The sequence below is a fragment of the Mustela putorius genome, unplaced genomic scaffold (genome assembly GCF_011764305.1).
Source record: "Mustela putorius furo isolate JIRA1106 unplaced genomic scaffold, ASM1176430v1.1 tig00000873_pilon_pilon_pilon, whole genome shotgun sequence".
NCBI lineage: Eukaryota > Metazoa > Chordata > Mammalia > Carnivora > Mustelidae > Mustela > Mustela putorius.
In genome coordinates, this window is record NW_025421504.1 from 634,053 (window position 1) to 659,696 (window position 25,644).

Below are 25,644 nucleotides of genomic sequence, written 5' to 3' on the forward strand. Positions count from 1 at the left end.
TGGGGGGCCCCCTGCCCCCCAGGAAGGGCTCTGCCTGCCCCTCCATCCCCGCCTGAACCAGCCAAGCCCCACGGAGCGGCCGCAGCAACACCCGGGCTTTGCCCCCCCGGACTTGCAGGCTCCACCGTGACGTCCCTTCTGTCTCAGCACCTCTGGGGCCCTGTGGATCCCAGCAGAGCCAGGGCTGTGGACAGTCCCTCTGAGGAGCCTGCAGTGCGGGTGTCCCAGCCACCGTCCCCATGCCGGGGGACACACGGGGGGCTCGCGATCTTGGTGGTACCCGGACAAGCTCTCTGGGTCTCCCTCAATAGAGAAAACAGATCTGGGGGGGTGGGGGGCAGCCAGCGAGGACCCCATTCCCGGAGGGTTCCCATGAGTGGTGGTGAGGAGGGAAGCGGCAGGAGGGTGGGCAGCACCCGGGGTCTGCACACGCCCAGGGTGGGTCACTGGACCAAGGCTTTGTCTTCAGGAAAATGTGGCTGCTCCCCTCTGCAGGCCCCCGGACCCCAGAAGAGATCCCCCCAACTGCCCCGCACAGCCGAGACCCGCCTTACCGCTGGGGGCTGCCGGGACCTGGTGGGCTTTGTAGGGTCGGGGGGACACGGCAGGGGCTGGCTGCACCGCGGACCCCCTCCCGTCTGCGGGAAGCCAACGCAGCGTGGCGGCTGGGGTTGGTGGTCCGCACCCTGCCTCCTCAGAGCCCCAGCAGAGGCCTCGTGTCCCCGGTGCGTGGATCTTGCCTCTGACACGCTGTGTTCAGGGACTGAGCCCAGACCCCTCAGCCTGGGTCGGGCCTCACCTGAGATCCCAGCCGGTGCCGGCCTCACTGTCAGCTCAGGGACCCCCTCCCTGCCCGACAGGTGTCTCACCTGCCCACACTGTTCGTCACTGCCTTCCGTGGGGTGCAGCGGGGCACACAGGATCCCCTCTGCTCTGCCTGGTGGCCGTGGACTTGGGGAGGGAGGAGGAAGAGGGGGTGGGGCTGGGAGGCAGAGGGCAGAAACGGAGGTACCCTCCCCGCGGGCCCCCAGGGGGACCTGGGAACACACACATGGAAGCAGGGCAGGGAGGAAGCTGGGCAGGGGCTCCCCAGGCCACGGACCGCCTGAGGCTGTTTCCTGCTCTGACCCCACTTGGCATCCAGACCCCAGCGTCCGGTGCCGGGGAGAGAAAGGGGCAGGTCAGAGCTGTCCAGCCTGGGAGCCTGCCCTGGGCGGCTCGGGATGGGGCTCTCCTGGGGGAAAACTGAGCCCTTGGCCAGCCTGGAAAAAGCGAGTCTGGCACTCCTGGCCATTGGCACTGGCAGCCCCGCTTCCCGCTCGCGCGTCATCCGTCTGGAATGCGAGTGGAAAAACCTGCCCTGGCCCTGAGGCTCCTGGCTGGGCGGCCTGGGGGTGCTTAGGGGCCCAGGCTGGACTCGGGCCACCCCTGTCTCCCCTTACATGGGGCTGGGGGCTCCCACCTTCCGCTGGCCAAGCTCCCCTCCTTTCTCATGCCTGGTGAGTGGTGGAAGGAAGGTAGTCTAAGAGCTGGGGATGGGCTCTGAGGGCTTTCTCCAGGGGGCAAGGGAGCCCCAGCATCCTGTCCCCCAAGGCTGGCCCTCCAGGTGACCCTGGTGAGGAGCACCTGTCAGCTGGGTGTGCACAGGTGTGGAATCAGGCGAGTTCAGGCCTCTCAAAACCGCTCAGGATGCCCTCCCACATAGGGCCCCACACCCCGCCAGCGCTGTGCGGCCCCCCAGACAAGCGCTGCCCCCCCAACAGAGGTCTGTCTGGGGAGCACAGTGTCCACAAGCAGAGGGCTCCCGGGGCAGGTGAACAGTGGGGGTTGCTGGTTTGGGTAAACTCACTTCCCAAAGAACAAGTTCCTGGAAACATGAGGGGCCTGGGGAACTTGGACGTGTGGGTTTCTTGTTGATAGAGAATGTCCCGCAGCTCCTGGGGGCCAGCAGCCCGTGACGCGGACTCGCGGGTCTGCACCACAGGGTTCCCACCAAGCCTGCACCGCCCGGAGCACGGGGTGGGAATGTGCCTGGAAAACCCATCATCCGCACTGGCTCTGGAGCCCCAGGGAAGCGAGAAGGCTGCTTGGCTGTGGAACCTCCTGGATTCCGGCTCCTTCCCGCCCCTTAGCCTCGCATCACCACCTCTGGAAGTCAGCAAGGCGGGGGAGGGGGGTGTCAAGAATAGAGTTCATTGTCTCATTCAGTCCCCGTTGGGTGCCCCCCCCCCGGGAGGGGGTCCACAGCCTGTCTGGGACCCTGGTTGGGGTGGGGGCTGGGGGCTGGAGGACAGGGGTGAGGGGGCGGGGGGGCGTGCAGGGGAAGTACCCCGAGGCCTGGCATGCAGCCCGTCTCTGGATGCAGCGGGACACCCCATCCTGGCCAGTCCTTGTCCCACTGGCTCTGCTGCCCAGGGTCTTCCAGAGGGGCACACCTCTGCTGTCCCCACCCCACCGCCCCTCAGAGGCCTCTGCTGCCCCCAGCCCAAGCCAGCCCTGCAGACAGAGGCAGGCGAGTTAGCAGTTTCTACTCAAGACTGACACACGGCCCAGCGCTGGGCTGCCACACCAGAACTCCCCGTCGTCGGTAATGGCTGAGACCACAAGGCCTCCCATCTGTCCACAAAGCACCGTGAGGGAAGGAACACCGCACGGCTGAGCGCGGCCTGCTGACCTGGGGAGCCGCAGAAGATGGACCCCTGACGGGTCCTGTTTGCAGGAAGTCCCAGCAGCAAAGCAAGGTGGAGGACGTGGCTTTGGGGGCTCTGCCGGGGGAGGGGGGTGTCTGCACAGCTCTGGAGTGGTGGGGCCCCCGCGGGACATGGGGGCAGGACATTGCCGGTCCCGGTCCTCGTGTCACGGGACTGCCAAGCATCTCTGTGCGGCTTTGATGCATGTGTGTGCGTTCACACACGCTGGTTCTCAATAAAACGGGGTTCTGTTGTACAGCCTTACCTCCCATCCCCCCTACCAGCCGCCTTAGATCGACTCAGAGTGAACCCCACCTTCCTCTCTCAACACCGTGCCGGGCCGTAATTTATTTAAAGCTGCAGAGCATTCCGAGATGTCTGATAGAGTGATGCCGGAGTGAGTATCTCTGTATATAAACCTTTATTTGCGTCTGACTCTGATTTAGGATAAAATCCTGGAAGTGGCGTTCCCAGAGCACGAGTTACAGACTTTACCTACCTCTTGGTGAGTCATGCTAACTTCACACTCAGGGATATCTTTTCTGTTTTGGCCTTAAATATATTTCTGCATTGCAATTTTAAATGATGTCTCTAAGTCAATCTCCGGCTTCTAGGCCAACTTATAAAAGCCTTCCGATTCCTTTTACTGCAAATACATTCACTGAGAGGGACATCTAGGTGCCTCTATCAGTTAATACCTTTCTTCTTTTTTTTAAGATTTTATTTATTTGAGAGAGAGACAGAGCATGAGTGGGGGTGGGGAGTGGGCAGAGGGAGAAGCAGGCTTCCCACTGAACAGGGAGCCCGATCGGGACTCGATCTCAGGACCCCGGGATCATGACCTGGGCCAAAGGCAGACGCTTCACCAACTGAGCCCCCCTGGCGCCCCAGCATCCAACTCTTAAGCTCAGTTCAGGTCTTGAACTCAATGGTTGTGAGTTTCCAGCCCTGTGTTGGGCTCTGCGCTGGGTGTGGAGCTTACTTTAAGAAAAAAAAAGAAAAAAGAAATGCGCTGTTTTTTCTTCGTTGTTTTAACGAGGTTATGGCTCACATCTGCACATAAAATCCGTCTAGGTTTTGCTTTGCTCAGGGGCCCACATCCCCTGCTAGAATTCTCCTTCCTCCTGGGCTGGATGCTTCGTCTCCAGGGGGACCCCAGGTCCGTGATGTAGTGGTTAGCCCACCTGCCTTATATCCAGGGGAACCCTGGACTCTAGGCTGTCTCATTCCTGAGTCCCCGGCCACCCTGTCCCCTCAGAACCGTCTTAATGCCTCCAAGGGAACCACACCGGCGCCTTTTTCTCAGCCTTCTCTGCTGCTGTCATCGCCGCTTTGCACGGGAGCCGCAGAGGGAGTGTTCCCGTTCTCCCCGCGCCCTCCGGCCCCAGCGCCGGGCACCCTGAGCCCAGCGCAAGCCGAGAAGCCGAGACCCCCTCCAAGTCGGGGGATGAGGGCAGGTGGGACGGGTCAGCACATCCAGAAGGAAATGAACATGCAGACTGTCCCGGAAGCTTCTAGAGATCCAGGAGCAGCCCAAGCACCCCAGGCCGGACGGCTGGGTGGGGCTGGACGGGCAGTGGTGAGGCGGCGGAAGGCCGACGTGAGCTGGACGCTGGACGCTGCCATCGGCCCGGCCAGGCTTGCGGGTCTGCTTCCTGGCCTGCAGGTCAGGGTGTCCGGTGGACAACGTCGAATGCCCAGGGACTCGTTGTCAGCCCGTGTGTCCCTCACCTTCGTGTGCTCATCAACCCGTGTCCACGCCCCTCCCATCTCCGCTCTGAGCCTGCCGCTCCGGAGACCAGGGCCAGGCCCGCACGGGGGGCCCCTCGTCTCACCGCATCACAGCAGCCAGCACCACGGCCTCGGAGCCCCGGCGGCTCCCATCGCCCCCCCGGCTCCTCCCTCTCTCCTGTCCCTTCTCACACACCCCCCCACGGACCCCACTGTCCGGGAAGGTCACCCAGGTGAGGCCTGCAGGCCTTGGGAGTTCAGTTTGGTCTGAAGCTTCCGGAGTGGACCCTGATACTGACACACCTGGGCTGTGGCCTGGGTCCCTTCTGGTCACGTGTGAAGGGGCACCATGCACAGCTCGGCTGGTCCCCTGCTCCGTCTCAGGACTTGGCTTCCTCTAGCTGCGGGGGTGAGCCGAGGCAACGCTGGTGTCCAGGGCAGCCGGTGCAGGCCTCGGGGTCCTGGGGGCCATGGCTGCGGGGGAAGAACCCGAGGATTCCGGGTCATTGTGGGAAACCAGCCGGATGAAGGCAGGGAGGGCCCAGCCACTCAGGTCTGAGAGCGCATCAGGCTTCGGTCATTACTGGGCCCGTGGGGGCCGGGGTCAGAGGGTACCAGCGCCCTGGGCTGAGCACCTGCTGGGGGCTTCCCGGGCCTCTTCCCGGTGTCCTGTTCCCAAGGCCTCCACAGCCCTGTTGTCTGTGAGGTGCTGGGAGCACGGGACCCCAGCGGGAGGTAGGATGAGGCTAGGGAAGCGAATGATCCGACCCGGTTCACGGGCCATACAGCAGCCAAGGGCCGGGGGTCAGAACCGCGGGAGCCATCAGGATACAAGCCTGGCTCCGCCAGGGCTCGACTTCTCGCAGGGGCCCCAGGGCCAGGAGGGTCTGTGGGAGGCCGGCCTTGCCTGAGGCTCCTCTCGCTCAGCCACGGAAGCCGGACAAGACCTCAGGCGCTCTCCAGGCAGCTGGGAGCCGCCTCCTGGCTCCAGCACTGGCCCAGAGCAGCCGGAGGACGTGGCAGCTGCCATGTTCCTGCCTCTTTTTTGACATCAGGTGGGGTGGGGGGGCAATCCTGAGAGGGTCCAGGTCTTAGCACTGGAAGCCCTACATCCTGGGACTTTCTTCTATCCTGGGCAGACAGGGACAACTGGTCACCCAGGCCCCTAAATTTAGGCCATTTATCCTGGGCTAAATAAGCTGGACCCACAGGCCCCATTGCCTGGCTGTGCATGGCCCAACGGAGGGCAGTCTGACTCCTGGATGCTGTCTGGGCCTGCACCATCCTGGGCTCCTGCCCCCAGGGATGCTTCAGGGCTGATTCCTTGGGGTCTCACTCAGCTCCCAAGGAGTCCCCAACCCTAAGCTGACCCTGTGGGCCTCCTGTCCCATTACCCAAGGCTGCCGGGTCCCTCCAATGGCCACCCAGACCCCACTTTCCAAACAGGATACGGGGCCTGGCACCCATGGAAGGTCTCCCTGGTTGTGATGGTGATCTGGTGTCTGGGTACCCCACGTCTGTCCCTTACCTTCTCCGGGGCTTTGGTCCCTGGATAGGTCTGGAGCTTTTTGGGGGACACTGGAACCCTGAGACATGCAGCTCAAAGTGTGACCAGAGGCTCCTTCACACTCAGGAAGAACAGAAACATCCGCATAAAAGCTGCACTGACTGTGGCCAAGGGTGCAGCCCAAGGACTGTGCCCGCCGTCCCTGTGTCCATCTGTCTCTTTTGCTTGAGGGCCCATGGTGCGAAGACACACTGTGTCCCCTCCGGCTCTGCCTCTCGCCCAGGAGTCCACCACGACCAGCACCCTTCCCTCTAAATTAAACTTCCCTTCGGAAGGAGAAAACACATTTCAACTGACAGTTGCCACGCCTCCCCCATAAAGTCACAGTCCCCTGGGTCCCCAGAAGCTGGCCGAGGAGCCAGCAGATGGACGTCAGAGCCTGTGGGGACAGGCTGGGTCACTGAGCCCCCATCAGCCTGAGCCAAGAGAGCTGTCGAGCAAAGCCCTATGACCTTAAGCTCTAGAGGACACGAGGGGGTTCACAGAGAAGGCCCCTCCGTGCGGAGCTGTTGGAACAGCCCTCCAGCCTCCCAGCCGCATCTGAGGCCAGCTGGGGCCATGGACATGTCTGGTCAGAGCCTTCCTTGGGCCAGGGGATGGGGGGCTTGGTCGCTGCCCTCCCAAGGACAGGGGATGAGGGGATCTGGTCAGCATCTTCTCAGAAAAGGGGGAACTGGCCAAAAAGGGCTCAGATGACCCACCAAGAGGCTCCAGAGCCAAGATGACCCATGGTGAGGACCGGCGTGACACCGTCCCTGTCTCCTGAGGGGCCCTGTGGGCCCCCCTCCCCCACACATTTCCGGAGGGGAAGCCGGGGCTCCCCTTGCTGGGGAGCTGAGGTGCCGCGGCCCAGGAAGGGAGCGGTCCGGCCTCACCCCGCCGCGAGCCCCTGAGCAGCGCCGTCCTGACACGAGCTGGCAGGTCTGAGCCAGGCCAGCGGCCCCGGCCTCGCAGACGCTTGCCTCCGAGAGACAGACACGGTCCCAGAACGGCCAGGGCCGGTCCGAGAACGCCCAGAGCAGCTGCTCCTCGAGATGAACGGCGCGTGCCCCGAGGGAGGCCGCAATGGGACGCTGCGGGCACCGGAAGCCTCCTGCTCCGCTGCAGGGGCCACGGGGCGTGAAGCCACCGCGGGAAACAGTCTGGAAATTCTGCAGGAACCTCCCCAAGACCGTGCAAACGCGCTACCACGGGGACATGCGTGTGCATGTCCGGAGCAGCTCCGTCCCTGTGAGGGAAGACGGGGCAGCAGCTCCAGCCCCTAACGGACGGACAGACAGATAACGCCGCGTGACCCCGCCAGGAGCACTCAGCTCTACAAAGGAACAGGGTGCTGACCCCCAGGACGGCGTGGCTGGACACCTCCGATCGGCTAACTGCTCGCGGGGAAGACTGTTCATGACGCGGGTGGGCAGGGGGGCCTCATCCATGCAACAGAAAGCCTTAAGAGCAAAGCCCAGAGCTTTTCCAGAAAAGGAGGGTTTCTGCCTCAAGGCTGCAGCTTCCGCTCCTACCTGAGTGTCCAGCCTGTGGATCGCACGCCTGCAGGCCCCTCAGAGCATGAGTCAGCTCCTCAAAGAAACCCTTTCTATCTTTTGTGCCGATGGTTCGGTTTCTCGGATTCAAGTTCGGCTTTGGGCGGGACGAGGCCCGCACAGCTCTGTAGACGGACAGAGAACGCGTGCACCTGCGGGGGGCAATGCAAGGGTGGGTGACGGGGCCTCGAGAGAGCTGTAGCCGAACAAGGGCGGCCCTGACGGGTCCCAGCTCATTCTGGCCGCTGCACACTCCGGCCCGGGGGGCCTCACCCTGGGACCCTCCCGAGCTCCAGCTCCTGCCCTGGCTCAGGCCACCTGCAACCCTCTGAACCCTCGGAACCCTGGGGCCCCAGACTGGGATTCAAGGCCCTGGCCGGGGGCCTTGCGGGCAGGGGGTCCCCTTGCAGGAGCCAGCCTGACCTCTGAGCAGGCAGAGCGTCCTGGTGAGGCCAGAGAGCCAAGCACTGTGCCTGACGGGTTGCGGGGCTTGAGCCAGATAAGGCCTCTTTTGGTCACCTGGCCTTGACCGAGTGGGTCCTGAGTGCCAGGGCTGTGGGCTGAGGGCCCAGGGAGGCCAGCGAAGCCACAGTGAGCCTGTGGGGTCCCCACGTGGCAGTGTGGGTGTGAACGCACAGGCACAGAGCGTGCACTAGTGTGGGAGCCAAGTGTGTCCACGTGTGAGACCTGCTGAACGTTCTAAACTCTGAAGCACTCGGGACGGGGCGGGGGGCAGGGGTGGGGGGACACGGGATAGGGATGGGGGCATCAGCTGGGCCCGGGGACTGGAGAGAGTTGTCCTCAGAGAGACATGGTGGACGCCCACAGTGTGTGGGGTCCCTCGGGGACGCAGTGAGGAGCCTGCTGCAGGCAGAACTTTGACTTTGTTTCCGACCAGACCTAAGTTCATGGCCATGAGGCCTGCGAAGCCGGCAGCCTCGAGCTCTCTCTTTCTGTCCCTGAGGACTTGGCCCTTTCCAGGCGGTCCCTCCTTCCCAGATCCCCAACGCTTCAGGCGCGCCTGCGCTGCTGAGCTCGCCGTGCCCCAGTGCGTGTTGGACATCTGAGGTCCCGGCGTCCCGGGCTCTGGAGGCCTGGAAGAATGAACTGTCCTGGGGCAGCCGCCGCGCTCAAGACCGATGCCGTGAGGCTGGCAGGGCAGGCTTGGCCCTGAGTGATGGAGACAGACACACAGGCAGGAGTCCCAAGGCCAGCTGGGCAGAGGCGAAGCGTGTCTGCAAGGGGCCAGGCCCTCCATCTTGTATTTGCAAAGGACCCCGGGCCCCAGTTCAGCCTGCAGGGACCTGGCCCGAGTGTCTCCCCTGCTCTGATGGACCTTCTAGCAAAATCACTTTTCTGGGGCTCTTCCTTCCCCCTCCCTGAGGTGGCTCCCAGAAACCCCTGCCCCCATATATGTGTGTATCTCTGACCTCACCCCTCACCCAGGACTTGCAGGCTCCCTCCTGGCCCCTGGAGTGAATCAGGACTCTCCTGCTGGGGGTCTCTCCACCCTGGCCAGAAGCCCTCTGCTGAGTGTCCAGAACATCTCAGCTCCTGCCCCCCTCCCCCGGCTACTGCCCTTGCCCAGTCTCCCCTGACCCCAGAGGCAGGGGCTTCCTAGTCTAACCCCCCAGCGTCCCGACGGCCTTACCCTAAGTCCTTCCACGCCCCCACTACGGTCTCGACTCCCCCATGCAAGGCCTCGGGTCAGGATGCTGCCCAACCCCAAGTCTCATCTCTGTCCCCCTCTGGCCTCCACCATTCCCTCTGCGTGCGGCTCGGCACAACCGGGTGTCCCCGCGAGGACTAACCAGGACACTCAGGTCCGCTCTGACACAGAATATGCTTCAATCCAGGTCTTAAGTTTTGGGTAAAAATTTAACTTCCTGCGGGGCGCCTGGGTGGCTCAGTGGGTTAAGCCGCTGCCTTCGGCTCGGGTCATGATCTCAGGGTCCTGGGATCGAGCCCCGCATCGGGCTCTCTGCTCAGCGGGGAGCCTGCTTCCTCCTCTCTCTCTCGGCCTCTCTGCCTACTTGTGATCTCTCTCTGTCAAGTAAATAAATAAAATCTTTAAAAAAAAAAAATTTTAACTTCCTGGGATGCCTGGGTGGCTCAGTTGGCATGGCATCTGGCTCAGATCTCAGCTCGCGTCTTGGTTTCAAGGTCATGGGTTCAAGACGCGTACTGGGTTCCACGCCGGGCATGCAGCCGACTTTAAAAAAAATTATTTTAAAAGTAACTTCCTCAGTATCACTCCACGAACTGGTGCCAAATGCATTCTCCTGTCCAGATGAATGCAGGCTGCAGGGACGCTCTGGGGGTGTTTGTTCTCCAAGGCTACGGCTTCTTGGCGCATCCTAAAATCAGGACTTGGGAAGCGGAGACCTGGAGTCCTGGTCGAGGTGCAAACTTTGGGCCATTCTCTTCCAGAAACGTTAGGGGTCTTGAGTGGGGCCAGTGGCCCCAGGCCTCCCTTTAGGGGCTGCAGCAGGGGTAGCCATTCTCTGCCTGCCCACACGTCGGAATCCCGGCGGGCCTTGAAGGGGACCAGGGCCCGGATGGCACAGAGACAGGCCCACAGGGTGGGAGCTGGGCCACAAGACAGGGGGTACAGGCCTCTAGGGGTGGGTAGAGGTCTAACACCCTGCCTCGTGGGCTCTCTGTGGGCAGAGCCTGGTGGCCTCAGTGTCCCTAGGAGGCATGAGATAAATCCCCGGGGGGAGAAGAGGTGTGACCTGGACCCCACCCCCTACAATGCTTCCCTGAACGAGCCCGGCCAGTCTTTTCCTGCCTCACCACAGGGTCTCAGGCCCCACCCCCCGGGCCTGGCTTGGGCAGGGTGGCACAAGGCCACCAGGTCAGGACAGCCGGAGCAGCCAGCAGCAAAGCCTCAGAGGAAGACGTGCACCCTTGCAGACAGAGCGACGGGCCCGTGGTGCTGTGGGCGGCCCCCTGAGCCTCGCCCCTCCCCGCGCCCCACTCCAATGTGCCGTCCCCACGCCGAGGCGCGACTGGGTGCAGAGCTCAGACTTTATTGCTCCAGTGCTGACACGGTGCCCGTGGTTGGGAGCACGGACAGGGATAGGGACGGGACAGGTGGCCCGGGGCCTGCACCCCGGCCTGGAGAGCAGCGGGCCACCGCGGCTCACCACAGACCCCGGCCACACTCACGTCCACTGCTGCGGGTCGGGGAGTCCCGCTGTGATCTTCGGAAGCTGGCTCTGGGCCTGAGCCTCCTACACACCCTCCTAGTCGGTCTGGGTGTGGGGCCTTCTGGGCAGCACGAGGAAGAGGGCGGGACCGATGGGACTCACGGAGCCATGTGGAAGGGAGAGCAGAGAACTTTCTGGAAGACAGCTAAGTCGCGGGGGCGGTGGGGGCCTAGGAGGGGCTGGGGGTGGCAGCCTGCCCTCCGGGGCGGGGGCGTCCCCTGCAGGGCTCAGGCCACCTCCCACCGTGGACCCCGGTGCTCACGGGGGGCCGCGGGCCCCTCCCGAGCCCCCGGAGGATGGTGAGCGCCCGGGGCCCTACAGGGGGAGGCCGGCCCGGCGGGCGGCGCGGCGGGCGGCGGCGGTAGTCGCGGTAGCTCCTGGAGAGCAGCGTGTAGAGGAAGGGGTCCACGCAGCTGTTGCCGTAGGTGAGGCAGGTGGTCAGGTAGTTGACCAGGCGGGCGGCGCGGGGCGAGAGCGACGCAGGCCCGCGGTACTGGGCGAAGAGCTGCCACAGCCAGAAGGGCAGGAAGCAGGCCCAGAAGAGCCCCACGACGGCCGCGAGGAGGCGCAGCACGCGGGGATTGGGCAGCCGCCGTGTCTGCGGGAAGGAGGCCCGCTGCGAGCGCCAGTAGGCCCGGGCCAGGCGCGTGTAGAGCAGCCCGATGACTAGGCCGGGCCCCGCAATGCTGGTCCCGAAGAGCAGCGTCAGGTAGGCGCAGTGGGCGCGCGGCCCCCAGACGGGCAGGCAGAGGCTCTTGCGGCCCCTGCGGACCAGCCGGATGGTCAGCGCCATGGGCAGTGCCAGCAGCAGCGCCAGCAGCCACGCGCCCAGAGCCAGCACCTTGCGGTAGGCCTTGGAGCGCCGCGCCGTGTCCAGAGGCCTGAGCACGGCCGCGTAGCGCTCGCTGCCCATGATGGTCAGCGTGAAGATGCTGGCGTGCATGGTCAGGAAGTCCAGGCTGAAGAGCACCCGGCAGCCCAGGTCGCCGAAGTGCCACCGCCGGGTGACATAGGTGGCCACGATGAAGGGGATGCTGAGCAGGTAGAGCAGGTCGGCCAGCGCCAGGCTGGCGATGTAGACGGACAGGGAGGCCGAGGCGCGCAGGCGGCACGTGACCACCAGCGTGTAGGCGTTGCCGGCCACACCCACCACGCCCATGGCCGAGAGCACCGCCCCGATGGCCCCGGTGGCCGCCAGGTCCTCCAGGGAGCTGGGCTCCGCTGGGCCGGCCCAGGAGCCGTTGAGGGAGGCGTTGGGGGCGCCAGACGGCCCGGGCTCAGGGCTGCCCATCGTGGCCAGCACGGGGAACCTGCTCACGGGCTCAGGGCTCAGCGTCATCTCTGCTGCCTCACGCGGGGCTTGGTGCCGGGCTGCGCAGCTCCTCTGGGTGGGGAGGAGGCATCTGTGGGCAGCGGACCTGGTCTGCAGGAGTACGTGCTCATTAAGACCAGCTCCGGGGCCCCCTCCCACTCCCAGGAGGCCATGTGAGAGCACAGCGGCCCCCACCGGGCTGGGGGACCTGCGGATGGCTGTGCTTGCCCCAGAGTAGTCCTTTCTCCGAATTTATTTCTTCTGCATGTTTTAGAAAACATGGCTTAGATCGCAAAAGTAATGTCCGCTGAGGGAAAGCATTTGTAACCTCTCTCTACCCACATGAGGGAAATGAGTCTTGCCCTGACCTCATGCCATACACAAAAATAATTCAAGGACTATTGAATTGGATTGTGGACCCGCATAGAATAGTTTAAATCAATCAACCAACCAACCCATCAAGCTCTGGCAGAAATACAGAGTACCCGCAGGGCCATGGACAGGCGGAGATTTCTCACAAAAGAACAGGAAACACTTGCAATAAAAGAAAAGACCAATCTAATGGACTTTGTTAAAATTAGCGACCTCAGAGCGTAAAAATGTAAATTATGGACTGGAAAAGATTATTAGAAGACAAAGAACTAGTAACCAAACTGTACGAACTAACTATAAATCCACACCATCTAATGACTTGTTTGAATGTGAAGAAAAAGAGAAGGTCTGAAGAGGAGCTTCTCAGAAGAGGATGGCCAAGTGTTCGAGAGGCACTGGAGGGGACACTCAGTGTCTTTAGTCATCAGGGAAACACAGGTGGAAACCACCGCACGCCCACGCAATGACCAGAGCCAGAAAGGCAGATCCCGGCGTCAGGACGCACGCGGAGGAGCTGTGGGGCAGATCCCGGGTGTCGGATGCGCGCGGAGGAGCTGGGGGAGTGTGAAGTTTGCAGCCCCTTCAGAAAGCAACCCAGGGCTATCAGTGAGACAGTCCCTCTCTCCATCTGCCCCCAAGAGAAACGAGTGCGATTGTCCACACAAAGACAAGAGCGAGAACGCTGACAAGCAGCCTATTGCTAATACTCAGGAGCTGGAAGCAACGTCCAGAAATACTAATGTGGATACGTCTCCCTCAGAATGCTCGGTAGCGATGAAGTCGACAGGACGGCGCTTCAGTCAGTAACTTGGGTGACCACGACGGGCGAAGGGGACCAGCCTGAAGAACGCTGCCCTGATGAGAAGTTCACAGAAGGCAAGACGGTTGTGACAGTGGAGGTCAGAGTGGTGGCTCTGGGGGAGGGGGCTGTCAAGAGGTAGAGGGCACTGGGGAGCCTGGGAGTGGGGGGCTGAAGCGGGCTCTGTCCGGGTCTGGCTGACGCTTCCATGGGCACAGACAAGAGCACCTGAGGTCTGTGCTTTTGGGATGAGGATCATCCTCACAAGGAAAAGAAAGAAAGAAAGAAAGAAAGAAAGAAAGAAAGACGACCCGAAACCTCGGGTACCTAGCTGTGGGGGAGGGGAGGGGAGGGAAGGGGAAGGAGAGAGGCCCCTGTGACCCCACCTCCCAGGGTCTAGGGATAATAATGGCTTCGGACCCTCTCCCTCTGCTGCCCAGGATCTACCATCATCATGACAAAGTCTGGACCATCCCATCCTGCGTGACCTGAGCCCACTGCCCAGAGAGGACCCGGCCCGCCTCTGGTCTGCTGCCTGGCCAGGGGTCGTCCTCCGGGCTGGGGCCCCTCTCCCGCCTTCCTGAGGGCAGCAAGCCTTGCGGGAGCGACCACCAGGCCGGTGGCAAAGGCCCGCAGATCCCGCCCTGTGCACCTGCGGCTTCCAAGTGGGCCCGGCGCTGGCAGGGGGCCGGCGGGAGGGCGCCCCGACAGCCCAACACGCTGACACCCCAAAGCCTCAACACCCTGTCCTACTCCCTGACACCTGCCCCCGCCCCCCACCCCTCCAGCCCGCTCACCTCACTCACCTAGCCTGGGGTCCACCCTGAGCCTCGGGTTGCCCTGCAGGTCCGGAGCGCTGGGCAGGGCGGAGGGACGCCCTCAGGTCCCGCCGGGAAAGCCGGCTCCGTGTCGGGACCGGGCAGGGCGGCCAGCTGAGCTGCGCGGGTATTTATAACGGGGGGGGGGGGGGGGGGGGGGGGGGGGGGGGAGCGGGGCGCTGGAGGGAGAGGCGCGGCAGGGGGAGGGGGGAGGGCGGGAGGGGGGATGGGGAGGGCGGGGCTGGGAGAGGGGCGGGGCGGGGCGCTGGTGGCCTTGGGGGCGGGAGGGTCCCCGGGCAGGGAAGTCTCCCGGCTGGGAGAGAGGGTGGGGATTCCGGGTGGCGACAGCCGGGGAGAAGGCAGGCGCTGGAACACTAGGGCCACAGGTCGTGGTCAGCGGCGGCAGCCCCAGTGGGAGTCTGAGCGGTGCAAACCGGGGGTGGGGGGGGGACAAGGCGTCTCTGTTTCCCTCCACCTGCTCCCCTCAGTTGCCAGAACTCCGACTTCCCGTTGTCAGTCAAGCTCTGGACCTGTGTGCCTGCTGCGGGGGGACCATGGGGGGGGCACCCGAGAAACTGCGAGGGTGATGACCCAGTGGCCATAAGGACATTCACATCGTGTGCGATCTCCAAACGTGTCGTATCTCCCCAAACTGAAACTCTGCCCCTTCAAATCCCGTGTCCGTCCCTGCGTCTTCGTTCGGTCTCCACGGATGTCAGTCCTCTAGGGACCTCGCACGCGTGCAACCACGCAGAATTTGTCCTTTAGTGTCTGGCTGATTTCCCTTAGTACGCCGTCCTCGAGGTTCTTCCATTGCGTAGCTTGTGTCTGAGTCCCCGTCCCTTGCACTGCTGAGTGACATCCCATCGTGCGGGAAGGACGTTCGGTCCTTCCATGTGACCCTCCGGCCGTCCCACCTCTTAGAGCCGTGACGGTTTTGTTTAATAATTTTCTTTTCCTTCTGTGGGTGCTATTCTTTTATCTCTGAAAAATCCTAACCACCCTTATTGCCAGGTGTTTTCCAGACGGCTCCATCATCTTCAAGGAGCCCAGGACTCTCTGAGCGCTGCTCCCCGTTTCTCACTGAAAGATGGAGACCACGAGCCTGTGGACCTCAGTACAGGGACGTCTCTGCGTCACCCCCACCACAGCTCTGGGCCCCGGGGATTCATAAACAAGTCTTACTCTCACCTCCATGGACAGGTGATTCAGCCAGATGGGCTCATCATGTTTCAGCTTATCTGCGGACTTTGGTCCCAACACCCCCCTCACCCCTAGGCCCAAATGGGTCAGAGAGAGAAACCTGCAGGAACACAGCCCTTAGCCAGCTCCCAAAGTGGGAGAGCAGCCGGGACCACAGACTGGGATGTACACATGACCAAGGATAGTCACCACCAAAATAGTGGGCCAGGGCCCGGCCCTCCCAGGAGCAGCCGCGGCCCCCCATCTCCCGGTCAGGACGTCCTGCAGAGCCGCCGGCCACACAGTCCACGCCGTCTCTCCATTCGCACCACGAGGGAAGGCAGGTGCCACCCAGTGTGCGTGCTGGACACACTCAGCAGACAGTGGGGAAGGGGCTTGGCGGGCCTGAGTGTGGGCGACAGGGGCCCAGGATGGGGCCAGGGAGGTGGGGAGAGGCCTGAAGATGCTGGTGGCCGGGGCAGCCCCTTGTAGGTGGGGGACGCTGAGCACCTTCCTCTTCCACATGGTGACCAGAGAACCTTCCTCTTCTTTTTTTTTTTTTTTTTAAAGATTTTATCTATTTATATGACAGATAGAGATCACAAGTAGGCTGAGGGGCAGGCAGAGAGAGAGAGGAGGAAACAGGCTCCCCGCAGAGCAGAGAGCCCAATGTGGGGCTCGATCCCGGAACCCTGGGATCATAACCGGAGCTGAAGGCAGAGGTTTAACCCACTGAGCCACCCCGGTGCCCCGAGAACCTTCCTCTTCTGCATGGTGACCTTGGCCTGGACCCAAGAGGAGCTGGTTGTCCACAGAGAGGAGCTCACGGCTCAGTCCAGAGCCAGGGAAAGAGGTCTGGGGCCAGGGATCCTTCAGGAAACAGGAACACAGGGGCTGCTGCTGCCCTCAGGGGTTCTGGGGGCCCCAACCCTAAAACCTAGTGTGCTCTGTGCCAAAGTAATGCTGCACACCTGTGATTCACGTTGTGGACCATCAAGTCGTAAATTATAATCATAAAACCCCCACTTTCCACTAATGTGACTTTAAAGTTTTGCTTTTGGGTTCATTATGTTTTGAAATAATCATTTTTCTGTAAGAACTCATTTCCAATTGCATTACTAAATTGCATGGGAAATGAGGTTCCGTAGACAGAAATCTGGCATCGTCAGTCTGTTTACAGTTGCCCATCCAGCTGGATCACAGACTGGTCCAAGAGGCCCATTCCATCACCACCCCCTGCTCAAATCCTGCCTGAAATAGATAAAGGGGAGGGAGCATGACTAGGGGGTGGGGAAGTGAACCCCTGACAGGGTCCTGGCAAAGGCTGTCTGAGGAGGCCCACCTTGGGCAGAAATGGCCAAGCTTTAGCCCCACCCAGAACTCAGTCAGGGCCCTGGGCTCCCAGCACTGCCCACAGCTAAGGGCACCTGCCCAGGAGGAATGTTCCAGCAGGGATACACCCTCCCTTCTGTCCTAGCACCTCTCCAGGACCCCTCTGCAGTCAGTGGCTCAATGCGTTTTTCCGGGAGGCTCTTCCCTCGGTGCTTCTGCTCATCTTATTCCTTGCTTTCCATTTCAGGAGCTGCAGTTTTCCCAGTCCTGGTTTCAAACTAAAACATACCCAGGTCTCCAGTTGGGGGAACCCCTGTTAATCAGCGGAGAGCAAGTGCTTTGGCCCACACAAAACAGTGTAAGGGGCAGAGTGCGCCCCTGACTTCACATGGCCAAGCCTCGAAAGGCTGAGTGCAGGGAGAGGAGGGAGATATTTCAAATACACAAAACACTGTCTTCTCTCAGAGCTGACACTTGGGGGCCCTTCGGGAAGGCATGTGGGCCCCTACCCTCTGGAGAAGTGCTGGGGTCTGAACCAATGGAGCCACTCAGGCTGGGGGACCTGTGGGCAAGGGCCTGATTCAGGGTCTACAAAACCTCCATTCTGAGTAAAGAGGCTGGTTACAGAGCCCTTGAGAGCCATTCCGGGATCTGCAAAGGTGGGGTTGAAGCCCAAGTGAGGGTAGAAACTGCAGGTGCTCCAGATTTCTCTGCGAGCAGTTTAGCCAAGGCCACGTGTTCTCTTTGCATCCTCAAGTGTAACTCCTGACAGCGTCCGGGTAGCAGACTGCAGTGTCCTTTCCCTCAGCACAGCGGCCCCACTCCTCCCAGTCTCCCTAGGAAACAAAGAGGTCAGGAACCCCAGCTCCTTCCTGAAGCCCATCAGCCCCTTTCATGAAAACAGCAGTGGGGTGCCCAGGCCTCAAAATTGATGACGGGGCCTCTGTAGCAGCCAAAATTCAAGGAGGTGGGAGTCTTGTCCTTGCAGGTCTCTCCTGGGGGCTTCCTTCACCATCACCATGATCACTAAGACCATCACCAGCATCACCATCCCCATCATCATCAGCAAGTCCACCACCACCTCCACCACCTCCACCACCTCCACCACCTCCACCACCACCACCACCACCTCCACCACCACCACCACCTCCACCACCTCCACCACCACCACCACCACCTCCACCACCTCCACCACCACCACTTCCACCCCCCCCCACCACCATCATCTCCATCACCAGCACCTCCACTAGCACCTCTACCAGCACCTTCATCACCACCATCTCCTTCACCACCATCACCACCACCTCCACCACCACCGCCTCCATCTCCATCAGCAGCAGCAGCAGCACCAAAGCCATCATCATTTTTACTTTTGCTCAGTATATAACACACACCTGGGCACCACCATCCACATCAAGTGCCAATATTTTTAACATTTGTTTTAGTGTTGTTTTAGGAAGTACTATGTCCCTAGTCGTCATTCCCATTCTCTTCCCTCCCTAGAGGCACCACTGCCATGACTTTGGGGAAATTCCCAAACTTTTTTTTGACCATATATTTTCCATGTGCACTTAATAATGTGCTTTAAAATTTTCATACACGGGACTGGACTGTACCTATCTTTTCATGATTTTCTGTTTCCTCTCAGTCTGAAAAATAAGAGCTCATTCACCCCTCTGAAAGTCTCTGTGGTATTGGACTGCACACACCCCAGCTAATTCCACTAACAGCCAGAGCTGACTGTAGCTGTTCTAAGCAGAGTGGGACACTTCACACTGCAGCCGTGCCCGGCGTGGGTGGCGGTGTTCTCCGCACGTCCTGGGAACGGGTGGAGTTCCCAGGACGTGTGTGTTTACTTCCCAGGGAAGAAGACACACACTTATCCCTGCTCCAGACCAATATGCTACAACTTTTACATTTGAGTTTTTAAACTTGAGGTGAAGTTCACATAACATAAAGTTAACTATTGTGCAACGGTCCAAGGAGATCCTACATCGATTAAGCAGTTACTTGTCATTCCCCCTTTCCCTCAGCCCCTGGTAATCACTTATCAGCGCTGTCTGTATGCAGTTGCCTATTGTAGACATTTCCTGTCAGTGGAACCCTACAGCATGTGGCTTTGGGACAGGCTTCTTTCCTGAGCATGATGGCTTCCAAGGTCATCCACGCCAGAGCGGAGTTGGGTTCTTCATCCCTGTTGCCGGTGAAGCATACGGCGCCGCGCGGCCGGGCCGCGGTGCGTTATCCCTTCGCCCGGACGCGCGGCTCGTGTGCGGCGCCGTTACGGACACGTACCTACACGTTTTTAATTCACTTGGGTACGTAATTCATATGGATTTTAGAGATTTCATTTTTTGAAGATATATTTTATCTTTTTTCGTTTTCACCGTGACCTCGTGAGCTGGTGTCTTCTGATTTCAGATGCGAGTGCTGAGCAGCGCTGTCGGCCGCTCGTACGGAGCTGGGGCTTTCTCACCCGGGCCTGCGGCACCATTCCTGCTCCTGACCTGCCACCCCGGGAGATCCGCAAGAAGCTGGTCATTAAGGGAAAAAAAAGAAAGGCCGCCCAACACAAGAGATCGCTGGACTGTTTCATCTGGAGGGCGAAGTGGGGAACGGACGACGGGAAGACCGGGCGGGTTTGTCTGGGAGAGAAGGCGGGTTCGAGTTCTAATGTAGACTCCGACTCACGAAACGCTCCGAGAGCGAGCGGGGCTGCTGGACGGCTGCCGCATTACAGCTTTGCCCACTTAATCAGCATCAGAAGCCTCCCTGACTCAAGACCAGGACTGCTGGGAAAGACCCATGGGGGGAAGACTGCCCCCAGATTTGATAGGGTTAGCCTAACGCACTGTAAAACCCTCCAGAATGAACGCTTAGAACCGTATTTGTCACCGAAACGGCAACAGCCCGCCCTTGAATCACTGGAAGGCTGTGTCAGCCGGAAACCACGGACTGAAGTCGACAGGAGCCTCAGATCCATCATTTGTGAGAAGGAAAAGCTACTGAGAGCATCTCCCCTGAGGAAGAGTCTCTCCCCTGCCTCTGGTGCCCTGGTGCCCGGAACTGCAGGGTGAGCATCGCCCTGGGAGGCGGGCACTGGCCCCGCCTCCGGCGCCGGATTATATTAGCATTCCTCACACATGTTCTGCCTGAAAAAATGATTTTAATCAGGACGCAGATTTAGATACATTAAAATCTGTTTGATGACACAGTCCTTGCTATTCACAACATGCCCTTTAAGCGCGCATGTGTTTGTTTAAAAATAATGTGACAAACCCTCACGAAACAAACTCTTACTGTGAGCCAAAACACGGCCTCAAGGGGCCTCTGCTGTCCCCACCTCTGCCTCCTGCTCCTGGGAGACTTAAACCGGTCACGGTGGCTCATGCAAGACACAGAGATGACGATGACAATCAACAAGGACCAACAGAAGGATGACTCAGCCCAGTGGCCTGAAGCAAAACTCTTCGAACTTTATTTAGTTAGAAAACGACACAAAGAAACGGGTACTAAACGGCCCGACTGCACAGAAGGGCAACATCCGCGGCCAGGCGTCTCCCGGGGCGGACCGGAGGCCCCACGGCGGCGGCCAGGCTCCCGGGGGGCCCCAGACACCATCCGGGCAAAGGCAGGGCCGCATCCCCGTCGCCCCCACGTCCGCGGGCTCCCGGGACACGGGCCCCACCGGAGACCTGCCTGCGTGTGGCCAGGGCAGGGCTGGCGCCCAGACACGTGTCCCGCAGCCACTCACCAGGCGTGTTCCGGGGCGCGTCAGGCTCTTCTGACGGAGAACTCCTGCCTCCGTGGAAGGTCCCGCGCCCCTGGGTCCCTTCCATGGAGGCGGCGGCGATGGGTCCCCTTTCTCAGTCCGCGGGCAGCTGCCCGCTCTCCCTCCCCAGGCACGAGCGCCCTGTCTCCCTTGCCCCCGCTCCCCGGGCTGTCGCGGGGAGGGGACAGCCAGGACCGGAGCGGCCGCTGGGGCCTCCGTCCCTCAGTCCCGGGGCCCTGGGCCGAAGGGCTGGAGCGGGGGCAGCGGCCCCAGGGCCGAGGCGGCGCCGGCAGCCGGGCCCTCCCCGGGCCCCCCGGACGCCCCGGGCCCGGGGCCCCCGGCCTCAGCGGCTCCCGAACCGCGGCCCTGGGAGGCCGAGCACTGCGGCCTGGACGCCGAGGCCCCCTCCTCCGCCTCCCTCGTGGCCCAGGGCGAGTAGGAGAGGATGGTGAAGCCCATCTTGAGCAGGGCCGAGGCCGCGGGGACCAGCTCTTCGGTCTGGCCCGGAAACGAGGACTCCAGGACGCTCAGCTGCCACCGGTGCAGGTCCTGCTCCCGCGGCGCGTCCTGCAGCCGCACCACCCACACCTCGTCGGGCTCCAGCAGCACCCGCCAGCCCTGGCCCGGCGTCCTCCGCGTCCAGCCCGGCGTCATCTTGCGGAGGTAGATGGCGTCGTAGCAGCCCACCATGGAGATGACCTGCAGGTCCCTCAGCCAGGCCTCGGCCTCGGCGGGGTCCACGGCCCGGGTGGCGCCCAGCTCCAGCACCATGGGCTCCCCCGGGGGCAGGTCCACCTTGAGAAAGCCCTGCCACGGGGGAGGGAGGCTCGGCCAGTGCGAGCAGGTGGGGGGCCCCTCGAGTCTCCAGGGCAGGCTCTGCATCCAGTCCGCGTCCTCGGGCCCCAGGCCCAGGGGGGCCGCGTCCTGAGGCTCCAGCTCGGTGGGCACGAAGTGGTGGTCCGGGCCGGCCTCCTCGGACCCCGCAGGGGCTGGCGCCGGGGGCCCCGGCCCCCAGCCCGCCGCACCCCCCTGGGCGGGGTCGCCTTGGCCCTGCCCCCAGCCGAGCCCCGAGCCCGGGGACCCGCCCTGCTCCGAGCCCGCCGCCTCGTGCTCCGCCAGCTCGGGGTCCCAGTCCTCGTCCTCCCAGTCGTCCAGCTCCAGCAGGTCTCGGAGTTCCAGGAAGGCGGTCTTGAAGCACGCGAAGCAGACCCCCGGCTGCGCCCCGTGTTGCAGCTGATACAGCCAGGACGCGTGGAGGTAGGACATGCCCTCGGCCCCGTGCCGCGCGCTGACCGGGGGGCACATGGCCGTGCGGGGGGGGGGGCGGGGATCCTCCTGCGGGTGTGTGGGCTGGGCCCGATGCAACAGGGACCCGCAGAGGTCGGGGACGTCGGGCTTCCGGAAAATTCTGCAGCTTCCGCGACGGCGCTATTCTCTGGGAGGCTGCAAAGGACAAGCAACTGAGGTTGGGGGCCCCCCTGGCAGGCGGGGTGGGACGGTCACCGGTCGCGGTCGCCGGGAGGGGCCCGGGCAGGGGGGGGCGACGGGTTGAGACCTGGCCCTTTCAGCCCTGCCCTGCGCGTAGCTGCTCCCAGGCCCGTGGGGCACGCGGCCCTCCCCGGCCCCCACCCCCGACACCCCGGCACCCAGGCGGCAGAACCTCCGAGAACCAGACGGATCCCGACAGAACCTGAGGGGAGTTGACGGGACCTGACAGGAGCTGAAGGAACCTGAGAGAACCGGAGGGAACTGAGGGAAGCTGACAGGAGCTGAGGGATCCGGACACATCCTGACAGAACCTGACAGAAGCTGAAGGAAGCTGAGGGAACCTGACAGAAGCTGAGGGAACCTGACAGGAGCTGAGGGAACCTGACAGGAGCTGAGGGAACCTGACAGGATCTGACAGGAGCTGAGGGAACCTGACAGGAGCTGAGGGAAGCTGAGAGAACCGGAGGGAAACTAAGGGAAGCTGACAGGAGCTGAGGGATCCGGACACATCCTGACAGAACCTCACAGAAGCTGAGGGAAGCTGACAGGATCTGACAGAAGCTGAGGGAAGCTGAGAGAACTGGAGGGAAACTGAGGGAAGCTGACAGGAGCTGAGGGATCCGGACACATCCTGACAGAACCTGACAGAAGCTGAAGGAAGCTGAGGGAACCTGACAGAAGCTGAGGGAACCTGACAGGAGCTGAGGGAACCTGACAGGAGCTGAGGGAAGCTGAGAGAACCGGAGGGAAACTAAGGGAAGCTGACAGGAGCTGAGGGATCCGGACACATCCTGACAGAACCTCACAGAAGCTGAGGGAAGCTGACAGGATCTGACAGAAGCTGAGGGAAGCTGAGAGAACTGGAGGGAAACTGAGGGAAGCTGACAGGAGCTGAGGGATCTGGACACATCCTGACAGAACCTCACAGAAGCTGAAGGAAGCTGAGGGAACCTGACAGAAGCTGAGGGATCCGGACACATCTTGACAGAACCTGACAGAAGCTGAAGGAAGCTGAGGGAACCTGACAGAAGCTGAGGGAACCTGACAGGAGCTGAGGGAACCTGACAGGAGCTGAGGGAACCTGACAGGAGCTGAGGGAACCTGACAGGATCTGACAGGAGCTGAGGGAACCTGACAGGAGCTGAGGGAAGCTGAGAGAACCGGAGGGAAACTGAGGGAAGCTGACAGGAGCTGAGGGATCCGGACACATCCTGACAGAACCTCACAGAAGCTGAGGGAACCTGACAGGATCTGACAGGAGCTGAGGGATCCTCACGGAAGCTGACGAAACCCGATGGAAGCTGATGGACCCCGAGGGAAGCGCATGGAACCGACCCCCCACCCCGCCACAGGCCAGGCTGGGCCATCTGGGTGCTTCAGCCTCTCAGCCCACCCCAGCCCGCCAGCCCGTGTCCCCCAGACCCTCTCCTCAGCCCAAAGGGCTCTCACCCTGCTCGGCACCGCCCTCCTGTGGGTGCCCCCCAGAAAGGAGGGGAAGCAGCCCACCTGGGGATATAAAGGGCCCTTTCCCATGGTGCTCTGGGCTCATCTGCATATCTCCCATGAGCCTCAGCCCACCAGGAAGTGAAACTGCTGAGTCATCGCCCCCCACCCCCGCCCCAGGAGAGCCCCGTGTGGCGCCCCCCTCAGGGAGGGCGGGCTGCCCCTCCCCCGCCCCCAGCACCATCACGCCTTCCCCTGTGTTGCTCCGCCCCTCCCCCCACCCTGTTCTCGGGGTTCTGTCCATCTGCGGGTTCTGAGGCTGTGCAGGCGGGCGCCACTTGGATGGTCCTTGTCCCTTCGTGGCTGACCTGCCCGCTCATGGGTCCTGTCCTGTGGCTGAGAGTGGATTCTTTCTTGTTGTCTTTTTTTTTTTTTTTTAACGAATTTATTTTTTATTTGGGAGAGGGACTCCCAGTGGGTGGTTGGAGAGGGAGAAGCAGGCTTCCCGCTGAGCAGGGAGCCCGAAGTGGGGCTCCATCCCAGGACCCTGGGCTCCTGACCCACGCGGAAGGCAGAGGCTTTACCACTGACCCAGGCGCCCCTCTTGTTGTCTTTTGATTAAAGGTTCCTTATGAATTCGTGAAACTGATCACGTCTCAATTATCTACATTTTAAACACATTTCCCCCTTTTGTGGCTTATCTCACTTTGTTTATACTCTGCAGATACAGTCTAATGCGTCAGTCTCTCCCTTGGGAAAAGATCTTTTTGGTCTTTAACAGAACATCTTTAGTTCCCCAAGACCATAATGTCAGCTTCTTATATTTCTTATATTTTTCACCTTATTTTTTTACTCTTCTGCTTGTTTCCTTTGCTTCATAATTTTTTATTTAAATATAAGTTGCTTTTGTAAAAATACAAGAATAGAGATAGATGGCTTTTTGAACAATTTACTAAACTGATCAGGCCATTCGGCCCTTCTTTGGAAGGAAGTTTGGAAACAAACCTCCAACCCATGCATCCAACTGGCTCATCTCCCCCAGACCCCTGATGAGTGTCCCCAGATGAACAAGTCTGCAGCCAGGGCCAGACTGGGCAGCGTCTGCAGGAAAGATACAACCTGCTTCTGTCATTAGCTGATGGCAAAGTTCTTAGATCAGTTTCTCAAATTTTGCCGCAATTTAAATTGTCTCAGGCGTTTGAAAAGTCCCGGTGTCCACGTCCCTCTATGAGGCAGACACCTTGAGGTGACCCCCTGCCAGTCACCTCCTCACTGTGATTGAAGGTGGGAACTGTGACTTGTTTTGGACCAATAGAAGTAGCAAAGTTGATGGATGTCACTCCGTTAATTACATTATATATACACGTAGTACTGCTTTTAGAGTACATATTTTGCATGATTATATCATGTTTCACACACACAGTATTCCATACTGGGATATGTTCCTACGTTCACACATCACGTGTGTGTGCGCAGACCTACACGCACACATGTACACGTACAAACTGCCGCTTACCCTTGCTCTCCCTTCTGGCCCTGAAGAAGGACCGGACCGGGCACAGACTGGAGCCTTGTTCAGCGACTGGGAGGCGCAGGTGGCTGCTTCGGGAGACCGGGGTAGGGGGACGTGCCATGACCTGCGGGGATGCAATGTCCCCCTTTCTGGCTCTTCCCAGGGCTGGGCCTGTAATGAACAATGGCGGCCCTTCTGGCGAATTTTTGCTTGTCTGCTGAACTAGCAAGCCGTCGGCTTCCTGGCATGGCTTTGACGGTCGACCCGCGCCTTTACCATCGCCTCTGTCGCCATGTGTGATTCCTTAGTTTTGTTAGCTCTCCTGACCGATGACCAGAGCGTCAGACTGATTCCGACTCAGGTCTCTATTTGACGCAGAGAAGAGATTCAGGGCACAAGACAAAATAATCTGGGGAGACATTTTTTCATTTCCCTTCTCAGTACCCGGATCATCAGCCTCCTGTGGCACCAGGAACATCATGTGGAGAGTGTATGAGCCTGAGAAGAGGGAAGACCCTCGGGCCCCAGAGGGGCAGCCCCCCTCTCCGGCATCCGAGCCACACGAGTCCTCAGTCCTGTGACCCAGAGGCCAGAGCCAGAGCCATTCGCTCCCTTGTTTCCCACTGATCCATCCGCTCACCTGTTAGGTACTAAGTGGGCACTCCTGGGGCAGTGAAGGCCCAGCCAGGAGCCGGGGCAGCATGGTGGCCGCCCCCGGAGGGTGCACAGACGTCGGAAGCGGGAAGTGGAGCAAGTGGAACAAACGGCCAGCTCCGAGCGGGAGCGGCTGCCCCCCGGGCGGGGCTTCCAGCGCGGCCGTCCACGGTACGGTGAACGGGGACTTGTCCTCTGCGTGCCGCGCACACAGGGACGCAGGC

The 25,644-nt window shown here is 61.1% G+C and overlaps 2 protein-coding genes across 2 annotated transcripts; both read right to left on the bottom strand.

The window, feature by feature from the left end:
* Nucleotides 1–10,541: 10,541 nt before the first annotated feature.
* On the bottom strand, nt 10,542–12,238 carry UTS2R (urotensin 2 receptor). The gene has a single exon (XM_013054262.2). It carries the CDS (start codon nt 12,072–12,074, stop codon nt 10,905–10,907), a length of 1,170 nt encoding a protein of 389 aa, XP_012909716.1. The 5' UTR covers nt 12,075–12,238; the 3' UTR covers nt 10,542–10,904.
* An 8,306-nt stretch (nt 12,239–20,544) lies between these two features.
* LOC101694054 (testis-expressed protein 19.2) lies at nt 20,545–23,334 on the bottom strand. The gene is made up of 2 exons (XM_045085989.1): nt 23,260–23,334; nt 20,545–21,765 (listed from the first exon to the last, which is right to left on the bottom strand). The coding sequence occupies exon 2, from the start codon at nt 21,625–21,627 to the stop codon at nt 20,545–20,547; it is 1,083 nt and encodes a 360-aa protein (XP_044941924.1). The 5' UTR covers nt 21,628–21,765; nt 23,260–23,334.
* Between the last annotated feature and the right edge of the window lie 2,310 nt (nt 23,335–25,644).

Bases quoted from the DNA above. Each gene is read 5' to 3' on its own strand.
- UTS2R (XM_013054262.2), bottom strand. From the start codon at position 12,074: ATGACGCTGAGCCCTGAGCCCGTGAGCAGGTTCCCCGTGCTGGCCACG.
- LOC101694054 (XM_045085989.1), bottom strand. From the start codon at position 21,627: ATGTGCCCCCCGGTCAGCGCGCGGCACGGGGCCGAGGGCATGTCCTAC.